The sequence below is a fragment of the Sinohyriopsis cumingii genome, chromosome 3 (genome assembly GCF_028554795.1).
Source record: "Sinohyriopsis cumingii isolate HCF-2022 chromosome 3, ASM2855479v2, whole genome shotgun sequence".
Taxonomy (NCBI): Eukaryota; Metazoa; Mollusca; class Bivalvia; order Unionida; family Unionidae; genus Sinohyriopsis; species Sinohyriopsis cumingii.
The window spans coordinates 92,756,658-92,770,771 of NC_142963.1; the positions used below are offsets into that span (position 1 = coordinate 92,756,658).

Below are 14,114 nucleotides of genomic sequence, written 5' to 3' on the forward strand. Positions count from 1 at the left end.
TTGCTGCAGCGCACTGGTATTGGCAACAATATCAACAGTTCATAGAGCAAGACTATGAACTGTGAAGTTAGTCTTTTTTTTAATGAAAAATTGTATTAATCAGTATGGAAATATTTGGCAGAGGCTCGCGAGGACGAAACTCAAACTTGGATGGTTTAGAGGAGGAGCACAGGTAACTGTAACTAATGTTTGAAGCTTGCAAGCCGTCAAGAATGCTGCTGTTATTCTCCAGATCTAGACTGATCGTCCAAAATGTTGCTGTTTTATTATCGAGTTATACTGATGAACCCGTCTCGATAATTAAATTTGCATTTTAATGGAAGTTATGGATTTAACAAAAAATTGTTATTGAGGTAGATTTGTTTGTAAATCCTTGGTTGAAAACCGTTGATTAACTACAGTATTTAGTCCTACAGTGGGTCGACCAAAAACACAAATGCCAGAGTAGACGTCTTACATTGTGGGATTACAGTATAGTATGTAGTTACGAGTTACGAGTGATTGCTCCCAAATACCCTTCCCCAACCTGTTTTGGTATTAATGAATGCTGATACAGGTTTGTGGCTTGATTCATCAGACTAATATTGGGTACATACCATTAGCTAATTGTAGTGTGATTTAATTTCCTCCTATACGTTGACAGGGTCCCAAGTGGCCAAGTGGTCTAAAGTGCTCACTGTTACGGATCACTGCCATCTCACCTCTGTCTGCGTGGGTTTGAGTCTTGGGCTCGGCCAATGTCGGTGTGTGAGAAGCTTGCCAGTAGCTTCTCGTGGGGTGGTGGTTCTTTCTGGGATTTTCCTGGGTTCTTCCTCCACCATTTATACTGGTTGCCATGTTTAGCCTGTCTTGTGCTGAAAAATGGCATTAACCCCATAACAACAACAAAAACCCATCTGTTGACATTCTTGATGTGCTGTCAGGGATTTACACTCCAAACATATCATGCCTGAAACAATAGTCAAAATGTGCTCAAGTCAAAATGTAACCATGTCAATATGTACCCACAGAGCCAAAACATCACCATACCAGAACATAAATGATTCCTGTGATTTATTACAAAATAAATTATAATATAACATTTTGCAGTTCATCCACCAAATGAAATTAAGCAAAGTATATTATTACAGATATAAAGTCATCATCATCATCAGTCCTATAGTCTGGAAGACCGTTGGGGCACCACACAAGACCTAACAACCAGCTTCCTCCATTCCTCTTGATTTTCTGTCTTTCTCAGTGAGTCGCTCAATGTCAAGCCTCTGTCCACTCTCGAATGTTATCTTCCCACCTCTTTCTTTGCCTGCATCTCTTTCTTCCTTGTACAGTGCCTTGTAGGATTGTCTTGGCAAGGGCGGAGGTGGAAAGTATATGACTGGTACTCAGAACAGCAAGATTCGTGTCAAGAACAACATCACCATTGGCACCTGGAATGTGAGAACACTGAGAGCAACAGGAAAGCTTGAGGAGCTTACATATGAAATGAACAGATACTGCTGGAACATCCTAGGACTCTATGAGAAACGATGGAAGAACATTGGAGAAGACAAACATGAGCAGGGAGTTGGGCTCCTTGTACACAAGGACAGTGTGAGTACTGTCATGGGATGTCGGCCAGTATCCAGCTGGCTCATCATCATCCGCCTCAAGGCAACTCCATTCAATATCATAATAATACAGGGATATGCCCCAACATCAGACTATGATGACGCAGATGTGGAAGACTTCTATGACCAGCTACAAGAAATTGTAGATAAAACACTAAAAAAAGACATTGTGGTTGTGCAAGATATAAAGTAAAGATTTGGCCCAATAATTGATACAGTTGACCATTCTAATCATCAGTGATGATTTCCTTCTACATCTCGAGCTAGCATACTTAAGGAGTAATATAAAATATTTTGTTACTTTAAAACCAACTTGTTAACAAATTGATTTGTATATTAATCAGATTAGTGCTTAACAACAAGTGAACTGGAGAAATATAATAACATAACTGCAAAAATCCACTGTAATCCAATTTAACTTGTAGCATTTTCTCTGTTCTCAATCTTTTCTGATCATGAGTAGTTAACTATCATATTAATTGAGTGTCATAAATGACGTCAGTATCATAACTTCACAATGTTTGATCATTGTAGAAAGCTAAATATCATAACAAAGCATGATAACAGATAATCATCTTGTGACAGGAAGTCTTGCAAGTTTTGCATGGCAAACTGGTATAAGATATATAATTTACAAAATTATCCTTCAAGATTTACAGGTTTAATGTCACAATGCTGCAACAATGGATGGCATAAAATATTGAAGCTATTAATTTTAATATCATGAAAATCTGAGTATAGTTGTACACATCAATTATTATTACCAGGGTATTTCAGATAAAATGTTTATGCAGTTTTATTTATTAGATGCTTGGAAAATCTAATTTGTTTTCATAAATATAACCAAGTTTATGTCTTTCAGATTAAGTTCATCTTATTAACTATTCTGGGAGGGATCGTCACCTGTACATGGGTTCTTAATTGGGCACTTGGACTCTTCTGCTTGACTTCACCTACAAAGTACCACTCAAACACTTTGTACATGTTATTCAAAAATAAAATTAACCTATTTTTGACCAATCTACAGAACTTCTCCAAGGTATAGATAAATCTGAATTATAATAATTTTTGTAAAGATATCAAATGGATTTTCCAATACTTTGTTAGTTGTGATTAGTAACTGTGGTAATAAACTCCATTGCATCATTTGTTTGCTGGAGAAATGTCCAATTATTGATAGCTGTGGTAATGATAATCTTTCTGTGGTTTCAATTCAGGATTTTTTAAACTGGGTTTTTATTGTTCACCATTGTTAAAATTCCTTTGCAGGTTCTAAATAGAATATTTGCACAAATTGTGTATGGCTTGATCCAGTTAGCATTTGAGTTAATTTCAACAGAGTGTAGGAAAATTGGCATCAGCATTTGAGTTAATTTCAACAGAGTGTAGGAAAATTGGCATCAGCATTTGAGTTAATTTCAACAGAGTGTAGGAAAATTGGGATCAGAAAACCCTTATTTATTGTTAAAGGAGACATTTCTCTTTTCTCTTACAATTCTTTTAAGTTTCATGATACAGTATTGGTTATTTTCTTGGCAGTTAAATTCCAGACTAAAACTTCACCTTTTGAAAATATTACTCTGAACTGACTACAGCTTAAACAAAGGCAGAATTGTTCACATGATCATGTAAAAATGGGTAAACTGTATGACATTGTTAAGATAATGATTGCAGTTGTTAAAACTTCTGCAACCTGACAAATTTTACTTAAAACAGAATTTAAAATAGTAATTATTCTATAAATTAGCTCTTTATGTACCCATGCAAATCAATCAAATGTTTCAAACAAACTTTATATAACTGTAACTTGATCATTAGGGCCCATGCTAGATATAATATTGGTACATAATTATCTCTCTCTCTCTAGCTAGAATTTGGCAAAAGTTGCCAAAGGAAAATGTGAGTGTAGAAAGTCCAAAATTTATAATGTTCAAAATAGTTGGTTTTAACATTTGTTTTAGGCATACTTGAGTGCAAGATGATGAAAGTACTGATAAAATACTGTTACAATTTTTAAAGAAATGTTAAAACATTCATTTTCTTATTTTTCTTCACTGCTGTTGTTGTATAACATAATTATAGCAAACCAAAAAATAGGTTACAATAAAAAAACTGCACCTGTTTCAATTGAAGAAGTGATAATCTGATCATTTCATCTGTTTAATGGATGAAATATTGAATAAAATTATTAATGTTATTAATAATGGACTTGGATACATCCACTGTGTCATAAGTTTCTTCTGACTTTGATACAAAAAATTAATTTGTTCTCTTGTATTTTCTTAAGAACCATGTTTCAATTTCAGAATGAATTCTGAAGATAGCAGTGAAATTTCTACCATTTATGATAATCAAATTAGCACCCAAATTGACTGGTGGATAAAATTTTGTTCTCTCACTTTCCACCGTCTTCTCTGGAAGGAATACAAAAGTCAATATTGTACCCTGATTATTATTTCATTGTCTTGAAGCAAAAGGAGTTGGAAGAATGGCATTAAATTAAAGCAAGGCAAAGTGAACTTCACTTTTGGGGCATATTTAGGTGAAATGACGTACTCTAGGGCAAATATTTCTTCTAATCTCAATCACCCCTAAGCAGATCATGTAACTGCAAGTTAGACTAGTTCGTATTTAAAATGTCCACAGTTTAGCGAAATTTTCAGTAGGGTATTGTTTCAGTTTCAGTTTGGGACTTAGCTGCAAAATCAGTTCCAGTGTTAACTGGGCCAAATGCAAACAATAATTTTGAATTTTTGTTTAAATCCTGTAATGAGTGAATAATACTAAAACTAATCCCTAATGAGATTATAGTACAAATTAATGCTGAATAGATCTAAGTGTATACCAATGTTATACATACAAGAAGACATGATATGAAAGCAGGTCAAAACATACCCAAGTCAAAATGCACCCATTGATTTTGTGAAATAACTAAGGAGGCAGGGCCTAAACAACATCCTTAGAAGTCCAGATTTTTGGAAGCTTGAATATACCTTAGCTCCAACCCCTTGCCAGTTATTGGGTACAGTTCAAGTGTACTTTAACTATAGTCAGCAGCACTATATTACAGATGAACTAGGGGATGAAAGAATCAGGATTAAAACTAATGGAGTTATTTGCCTAGAATGTAAGATATAAACAAATTTCATCAATGAATAAGTCTAACTCGCATCATTCTGATAATAAATGATCAAAATGAATACATTAAAAGAGAGAGAGAGAGAGAGAGAGAGAGAGAGAGAGAGGCAAAACCAAAATAATACATATTTTTTATATTTTCTTACCAAAACATTTATTTAAAACATGCATCTGATTGCCACTTTGCTAAGATTTTTATGATATTTTAGGGCTTAATTTATCATCAACATTAACAGCTTCAATATTTTATGCCATCCATTGTGGCAGCATTGTGACATGAAGCCTTTAAATTATGAAGGATAATTTTGCAAAATATGAGGTTAATTTTCATAAAGTTATAACTGTCAAAAGCGATGATTATTTCACAGTTATATATTTCATCTTAGCATCTAATATTTGTTTCACTTCTCTAACTTTTGCATATTATCTTAGTTGCATACTTCCTGCTTCTGACCAGAGACATTTGAAAATAATTTTAGAGAACCTTTATCTCGACAAAGAGGGCATGCAGCAAAAGAGAAGGCTGATGAAGATCAGGAGAAGGAAAAAGTCTCTGACAAAGAAGAGGATGATGATGATGATAAAGTCTCTGATAAAGAAGAGGAAGATGATGACACAGACACAGATGTTGATCTACCTGAGTAAGAAATATCACATCTTTTCATTTCTTAAAACTAATGCCTCATTCATCATAGTGAATATACTTTGTTTACTATATTTTACCACAATAGAAAAACCAAAACAAAAAGAAAAGAAACTTGAGAACTTTGTTCCTGCTTTAATGAAATGTTTCAACTCTTTTTCTCTTGTATTTGTGTTGTACATATATGCATAGGGTTTAAAGGTACATCAGCACTATATTGGCTATACAGTGCAGAATAATGTTCGCAAAAAATGTAATTATAAAGAATTCAGAAAAAACAACTTTAGAAGGATAAACCCTTACAAATAAATTTAAACATGTTAAAAGATAAAAGGTAAAGATGTTCAAATTCTATAATAGGTATATAAAATAAAAGATAATAGTTGATGATAATAACAGTGATGGAGCTTGTAAATGGGTCATTTTGTCAACTCTTATTCCTTCTGATTGATAAAATTAGTGAAATATGTATTGCCCAGTGACAAGCTAGTTCTAAGTTGATGTCTTGATTATTGTTATATATATTCCTTTCCAGCAGTCCAACAGATTCTCAAGTTCCTTGGCAGGATGTCCCAATCAAGGGTGCCCGTCCCCCTCATCCATTGATGGTCACTCATGTGAATCAAACTCATGATCTTCAGGTAACATTTCTGTTTTGCAAGAAATTGTAAAACTCTTGCATATTTCTTCTCCATATATTCTATTGCTGAAAGTCCTAGAGTGTTGGATGATTTAAATTGTCCCACACTTTAAACAAAAAAAGGAATTATCATATAGCATCACATGTAATCTAGCTTCTTATTTAAACACATTACCCAATCATAAAATATCTTAGGAGAACTACTACCTCACAAATCTGGCCCTCCTAGCTGAAAACCTTTAGGTGGCAGTGAGGTAGAGTGATTTTCTTCTTGGTACAGGGATTGGCACCCATACATGCCAACCATTACACTTTTGGCTTAATCAGTAAGATTTTTTTTACCAAATTATGTCTTACACTAGACTGTTTATGGATTACGCTTTTCTCATACAATACAAAATTTAAAAAATAAAGTAATAAAACATTGTTTTTGTCATTTTATTATCATCTCATTAATTCCACTCATATAAATTTGAGAATATTCTTAAAAAGGTGACTGCTGTGTAAGGATATTGTAAGAGTACTTTCCTTATTTGCTATTTATAACAACTGTATATGACCCATTTCTACAAAAACAGATGGGTTTCTTTATAAGTTAACTTTGCCTCACAGATTCATTTTATTGATAAGCTAGTTAGGTAGTGATCCAGTCTATACTTTTAAAGAAAATGGCCCCAGATGTTAAGAGAAATGCTTTACATTGTGAGTTGTGAATGTTCTATGACAGAATATGGCAGAGCAGATGCATCTTTTCAAACTTTAAAACATGTCCAATTAGAAAAAAGGACAAATCAACACCACTTTATGAACTCTTAAAGAAGAATTTGAGAATAATGTATTACAGCACTCTGAGCCCCTGACAACAAACATTACAGTTTTCCAGATCGCGATCATTCATCAAAAGTTACACATGTAGACTAGTTACAGTGAGTGCTGAATACAAATAATTTTTCAGTATATTTTGTGCTTATATTCTGATTTTAACCCATATGGATTTTGCCATTTCTGACAAGAATTTTGACCAGCTGCACAACCAGGTTAGTCGTAACAATGTATCTATTCATCCTTGCTCTAAATTGTAATTCTGGCTTTTAATATATTGATTACACTTTTTATGCCCAAAGTTTACACTTTTTGGCCACTTATAATAGCAATAATTATGCTTATGCCTCTTGGGGGTGGGGGGTTGGCATGTGTGGACACTAAATCTATGAATATATCAGTTACTTCTTCCACTTTTGCAAAGTATCACACTCTTGTCCTGAATGACCTCTACCAAGTTTCTGGAAGCCCTACACTCACAAGTTGGAGGAGTCTTCACTTCAAAGGGAAGTACACTGTATACTCATTCTACATTCCCAGCTTTTCTTTCTTCCTATAACAACAAATTTCTGCCTTTACATTAAAGCACATTGCATCACTTGCTGGTATCTATGTACTTGCACCAGTAGCCTATTAGAAAACTCTTAATGTGTGTATAATATCCGCTATGACCGGATACATACAGGTAAGTTTTCTATACCAATGCAAATAGCATCTGGGCTCCAAGCTTCAATGAATTTTCCTGTGCAGGCCATTATAAAGAGCCTTCCTTCAAGTATTATTGTGAATTGTTATTATATATTGATGCTTCATTGCCTTCATTAGGCCATCTGCTAGCACTTTATTATTGTTACTTATAGAATATCATGGCCCTATTCCTATAGGTAAATTGTCTCAAAATGAAAATTGTAGTACCTATGTTGTATGGTGACTCATTTCCTTTTTATATGCAGGTTTTTTTGTGTAATATAGAAAACTTGTTTATATTACTGTACATCTTCCTTTAAGTCAAATAAGTACTACAGGTCAGTATATTACTGTACATCTTCGTCTAAGTTAAATAAGTACAGGTCAGTTTCAAAGCATGGTTTACTCAGCAGCATCCAGCTCATGCAATGTTACTATAATCAACTCTTTAGTGATTTTTTTAAATATCTGAATTTGGTATCTAAATAATTGGCCTTCCTACGGGTAGATTGTTACTAGAGTTGATATTTTGCTTTCTAGTTGGTTCATGCAAATACTGTAAGCAACACTTCAGTGCTTCTACTTGCCAGGCAGTCTGATTCATATGCCTACAGGTCATTTGGGACTCCAATTGTTTGTTTAGTCTCCACTTCTAATTATTAATACTGATGATATTTTTCTACCTGTACAGATCAGACGCATCACTCTACAGGTGTTTGTCATAGTGGGTAATCCTGCACAGATTGTCACAAGTTCAAAGCTGGACACTCGTTCCACTAAATGTATATAGGTCTGCTCTATTTTGTCTTGCATGTTTAGATCATGGCTAGACCTGTCTGACAATCATTCAACATTGTGTAATTTTCTCTGATTGTCATTCCTGCAATACATGTTGGTCTTGCCTATTGAAGTCAGTCATAGCTTGAGGGATGAATACATTGCTTGCAACCAAGATGAAGAGCAGCAACAAGCACCAGTTACAATATCTCCTATTGGAATTTATGCTGGATACATGTTCCTTCATGACTAGACTTGGTCATATAACTAATCACAATGGGCCATGACAACAAATGATCATACAATATCAGCCACCAGAAAACAAATTTGTCCAATTCCACAACTTACATAATATTGCAACACTCTTCCCGAGTATGATGCCCAGTTTAGTGCCATTATACCAACATCCACTTCAAGTACATGGCTTTGTTTAACTCGCACAGTGATGCTCGACACTTCCTGTGGATGATGCCCAGCTTAGTGCCATTATACCAACATCCACTTCAAATAACCAGTTATACATGGCTTTATCTAACTCGCACAGTGATGCTCGACACTTCCTGTGGATGATGCCCAGCTTAGTGCCATTATACCAACATCCACTTAAAGTAACCAGTTATACATGGCTTTATCTAACTCACACAGTGATGCTAGACACTTCCTGTGGATGATGCCCAGCTTAGTGCCATTATACCAACATCCACTTCAAGTAACCATTTATACATGGCTTTATCTAACTCACACAGTGATGCTAGACACTTCCTGTGGATGATGCCCAGTTTAGTGCTGTTATACCAACATCCACTTAAAGTAACCAGTTATATATGGCTTTGTCTAACTAGCAAAGTGATGCTAGACACTTCCTGTGGATGATGCCCAGTTTAGTGCCGTTATACCAACATCCACTTCATGTAACCAATTATACATGGCTTTGTCTAATTCACACAATGATACTAGACACTTCCTGTGGATGATGCCCAGATTAATGCCGTTATACCAACATCCACTTCAAGTAACCAGTTATACATAGACACCCTCATGGATCAATCTTACACACAGTAGTACCTCAAAACACTTCTGGCATATGATGTTCAGTTTGGGGCCTCCATTTTCAAGAGAGGTCTCTTTACTTGCCCTCAAGCCTCTGCCACCCAAGAGACTCTACTTACTAATATGTTCAAAGTATCAGGATTTTTCTCATAAGTGCTGCAAGCACTTGAGACATTGACTTCATTACCTCAATCTTTAGACAATGAAACGGGCATTCTTCTTCATTAATAGATCTTACTTGGATGAGTTCTGTCCTCATTTTTCTACCTCACCTGCTGGGTCTACAGTTCTGACATCAGGTAAGAATTATCTGTGAAGATTTTACTTTCAATTGCTTTCACAACAGGAACAGTTATTGATATTTTGGGACAGAGTACATCATCAACTATGGGTGTATTATATCACAGATTCCTCCTGTTTTCCATCTGAATACTCATGAGTTGACTTGCAACGCCTGACCGTGGACCTTATATCCAATATTTTGACAATCCTCATTATGCTGACCACATCATATATCCTTCCAATGTGAATCTAATTGGAATAAGTAGGAGCATATTTATAGGAAGGCCCACTTCATAACAAAGAGGTACAAGATACTATAGCCATAATAGCAACTATTAAATTAAAACAGGTGAAAGAGATTCAGTGCTCTATACCCCCACCTTCCAGACCAGTCTTGGCCCAAGTTATGCTTACAACCTCCATCAGTCTTACATTTATAGCTGTGGGATTTACAGGATAACCATCAAGGTTGAAGGGACATCTCTAGAGTGCATGCCACTGGGAAACAGTCATACAACTACTGAATTAGGTGGAAGAGTCAGAGAGGGAGGTCCATTGTTTCCACCAGCATTTCCACAAGACCATCCCTATCAAAATGACATTCATGCAGACCCCCCAACCCACCCTTATCTTACACCCCAGTAGGAAGAAGACTCCAATCCTTCATGGTTAATTGGGTTCTGATGTCAAACAGAAAAGCAGAACAAGTACCAGGACCTTTGTTTTCTTGTTTGAGATTTTCTAAAGCAGTGTCTTCAATGGCAATCCAGGTTTCTGTTAACATATATCATAGGCTGACTAATGTATTGACAGACTTGAATTTCTGCAAGCAGGAATGTGTACAGTGGAATGGCCTTTTCATCCCTCAGTTTCAAAATATATGTTTGACTGGATCGACTTATGATAGACATTAGTGACAAGGTGGAATGACAGCACTCCCAACCTTTGTCACACCAGTCCTGGTCTCAAGGGCCAGGCTAATTGCTGCTCCCTATAAAATGGAATGGCTGAATGTATACACATCTAAACACCTTGGGTTTTGAACAAGATGCAGGGACGAAAAGTGTCTAAGTCTCTCTACTTCCTGATTACTAAAATAGGGAATACAGGACCAACCGGGTCAATATAGGGAGGCAATGGAATATAATCTCATTGGTTCATGCCAGAGTACTTTATTCCAATCAAGACATCCATACCACAAGAGCTAACTTTCTAGGCTCTTCAGTGAGAAACAGTTAGCACCCATCACATTTAAACTTACTCACTAGCGCACTTTGCTATCATGGAGAAGAGGATATTGCATGAAACATAGACCTGTATGATCTTCAATTTATTTGGATTTCACTTGGACAATGGCTCTGGACCATCTGTCCTTGTGGACTTTTCATGGGGATTAACATGGCTGAACAAGACACCAACTGAACTGCTGTCAAGAGCTTCATTTGTTCATCTATCATACAGATCCTGCCTCTCACTGCTTTGGCAGTTGGCATCAATACATTTCTTGGTGGACTCATCCACTTTCAGTACCAACATGATGGATCAATATCAAATGAAGCCCCCAACATGCATGGGCATGAATGACTGATCTTTCATATAAGACCTGCTTCCTCATTTGCATTAGCTATGAAAGGCAGAATCAGCAAAATATATGCCATATCAATGAACCCGAATTAAATGCAGTTCCAACAAAACAGGTCAGTTACACTCCTGACAGTATCCTGTTTCATTGCCAAGAGCTCCCTTTCAATGGTTATCAGACTTTTGTAATGAAACCTCTGTCTGTTTTGGACACTTCAGCTCAAGACCACCTACAAAATCAAGTATGAGCTTTGAAGTGTTATCTTAAAATATCAGAGCCATTGTGTTGAGGGATATCACACTTATTTTGACCTCTCAAACAAGGACAGAATGATGTAACAGCACAGACCCTTTTATCCCAGATTAAGTGGATTATTCACTCTGAATAATGAGAAATAACTCCAACTCAATGAAGTTGTTACACAAGGATTGAGCAGTTTCCACAAGCATAGCCTTTTACACTTGAGGAACTGTTCTCTGACATTATCCACACCATGGGATGAAGATCGGAGTCCATATTCTCTAGCTTTTACCTTCAAGATATTTTGTTCCAAAGGGCTCAGATCAGTCTGGTGGGACCTATAGCAATGACACAACAGGTCATCTTTCCAGGTCATTTGACAACTTCATAAGATATGATTTCTGCTGGATTTGCAGGAGGGAAAATATTCCCTTTTTGAAGCCACTCCTTGACAATGGAATCTTCTCCAGTTGGATTATCTAGTAGCTGTCTCACTAACTTAAGGGGACCAGAGATGGCATCTCCAGGGTAAGGGGATGTACCTCCCTTCATCTCTTACCTATTCTTCTCAGATGTTATGAGTGGGCAACGTATTTAAAGAAGGAACTAATTTTTTCTAGTGAAATATATTTCTTTGCAAATACTTACCCAATCATAATACACATACACCCTCACCCACCCATTCCAGCCTCCCTGCAGTTACATCCATATAGAGATTATGCCTTCTGCTCCAGTAGAAGCTGATATATTCATGGGATTTGTCACCCATCACTGTACTAAGGGGATATCACTCTGCCTGACCACCACAATGGTGGGCAGATAAATTTTAACTTTTTAGCTAAATGTTTTAACCTGGGAGGGCTGGATTTGTTAGGTAGTAGTAGTTCTACTAACTTAAATTTATTATGATAGGATTAATATTCATGAAGAAACATATTTTACTAGACAAATTAGTATCAAGTTCATTCTTAGGAGAAACTACACAACCACCATTAGGATTAACTCTGAATATTGACTATCACTAGAACCCATATAACTATGCCAATAATTAGCCTGGGTTTTCTTTTGAAAAGGGGACTGTATAAATTCACTTATATAGGTAATCAATGCTGTTTCATTTTAATGATTACTCGTGACAAACTGTGTAGAACCAGATCTGCTGACACTATGTGATGTCAGATCCCGATCCATACAATTTGCAGCTGGACCTAACTTGTAAGCAAGTATTCATGAAAACCAGTATGAATCTTACAACTTTCAGATATTAGACATAGAACCTTATTATTAAGTCCACATTCATGGAATAGCGAAATGTAAAAGTCATTGTTAAAGATGCAAAAGTCAGTAAACATTTGTTGTTCATTTGCTTCTATATTTTTTTACTCTTTTATGGATTTGTTTGGGATCTCTCATGAGCAGCAAAGATAAGTTATTCTGTAATACATTTACTCACGCCTTTGACCCTGGGGTCAAGGTAACCAAATTTTCAGAAATGTTTTCACATATAGCATAGCACTTTACCATCGGTTGCTTTTTTTTTAGAATCATATGTGTGTGCATGTACTATCATTTTTCAATTACAAATAGTACAAGGCAAGTGCAGGCAGAATGGCAAGTGCTTCCATGACCACACCACTAATTTGCCACCACACCCCCTCTAATAGTATAAAAATAAAAAATACAAAACTAATAATAAAAATAAAATAGTGCATGCCATCTTATATGTCCTCCTTATTGTTCATAAAATACCTTTACTTCACTGTACTCTTTATATTAGGCATAATTTGTTGTTGGATTAACTGATTACCTTGTTCAGTGTGATTATTGCCCCTTGTTCATGTTTACACAAGAAGCATTAGTGGCTGTATATGTGACACATTTTTAGTAAAAGAGTTGTTGCATCAACAGATGGTTGTTATGCAAACAAAACAGAACTTAAGCATCCCTGGCATTTTATACGCCTGACTTCTTTTGTGGGATGTCCAGAATTCAACCACTAACAGCCTGTGGACTTCTGTTTCTTATACTTATATGCTCAAATAATATACCTCTGTTGTCTGAACTGTTAAGCAAATAACAGTATAAACACAAAAATCTAAACAAAATATATCCTTTTATGCTTTTTGGTTATGTTAGTATTTTATTCTTTAATTTTGTTTTCAATAACATTAAACATTTTATACATGTTTTCAAGTACCGGTAAGTGCAGCAATGTAACTCACTAGCTTGAGGTATGGGACTTGCAAACTTCAAGCCAAGAAAGTCCAGAATTTCCAAAAATTAGATGTAAATGGATTGACTTCCTTTATATTACTTATCCCTTGGGTTTTTTCATTGATACTTCACACTTTTACAACTGTTCTTACACTTAATAGTTTTTTAAATGTATGTCTGCAATTATAACTTAAATTCTACTAGAGACTGCACAGACCCAGATCTGCCATCACATTATCTGCTGGCAGATCTGGATCTATGCATTTTATTAGGAATATTCAGTAGAAAAAAAACAACATAGACCCAGATTAGCTATCACATAATAACTGTCAGATCAATGTCTATATTGTTTGCAGTTGGACTTGATTTATACACGATGTATATGTAGTACTCACAGTATTTTACATCAAATACTTTTGAGTAAAAGTACAC

General features: G+C 35.6%; 1 protein-coding gene across 1 annotated transcript in view; it reads left to right on the forward strand.

Moving 5' to 3' along the window:
- The first annotated feature begins 37 nt into the window (after positions 1–37).
- The window catches only part of LOC149803287 (von Willebrand factor A domain-containing protein 3A-like), a 111,799-nt gene continuing 97,722 nt past the window's right edge, over positions 38–14,114 (forward strand). The window contains exons 1-3 of the mRNA XM_089952975.1: positions 38–172; positions 5,225–5,386; positions 5,924–6,029. Of these exons, the coding sequence (XP_089809101.1) occupies positions 105–172; positions 5,225–5,386; positions 5,924–6,029 (336 nt within the window). The 5' untranslated portion in view covers positions 38–104. The remainder of the gene's footprint in view (positions 173–5,224; positions 5,387–5,923; positions 6,030–14,114) is intronic.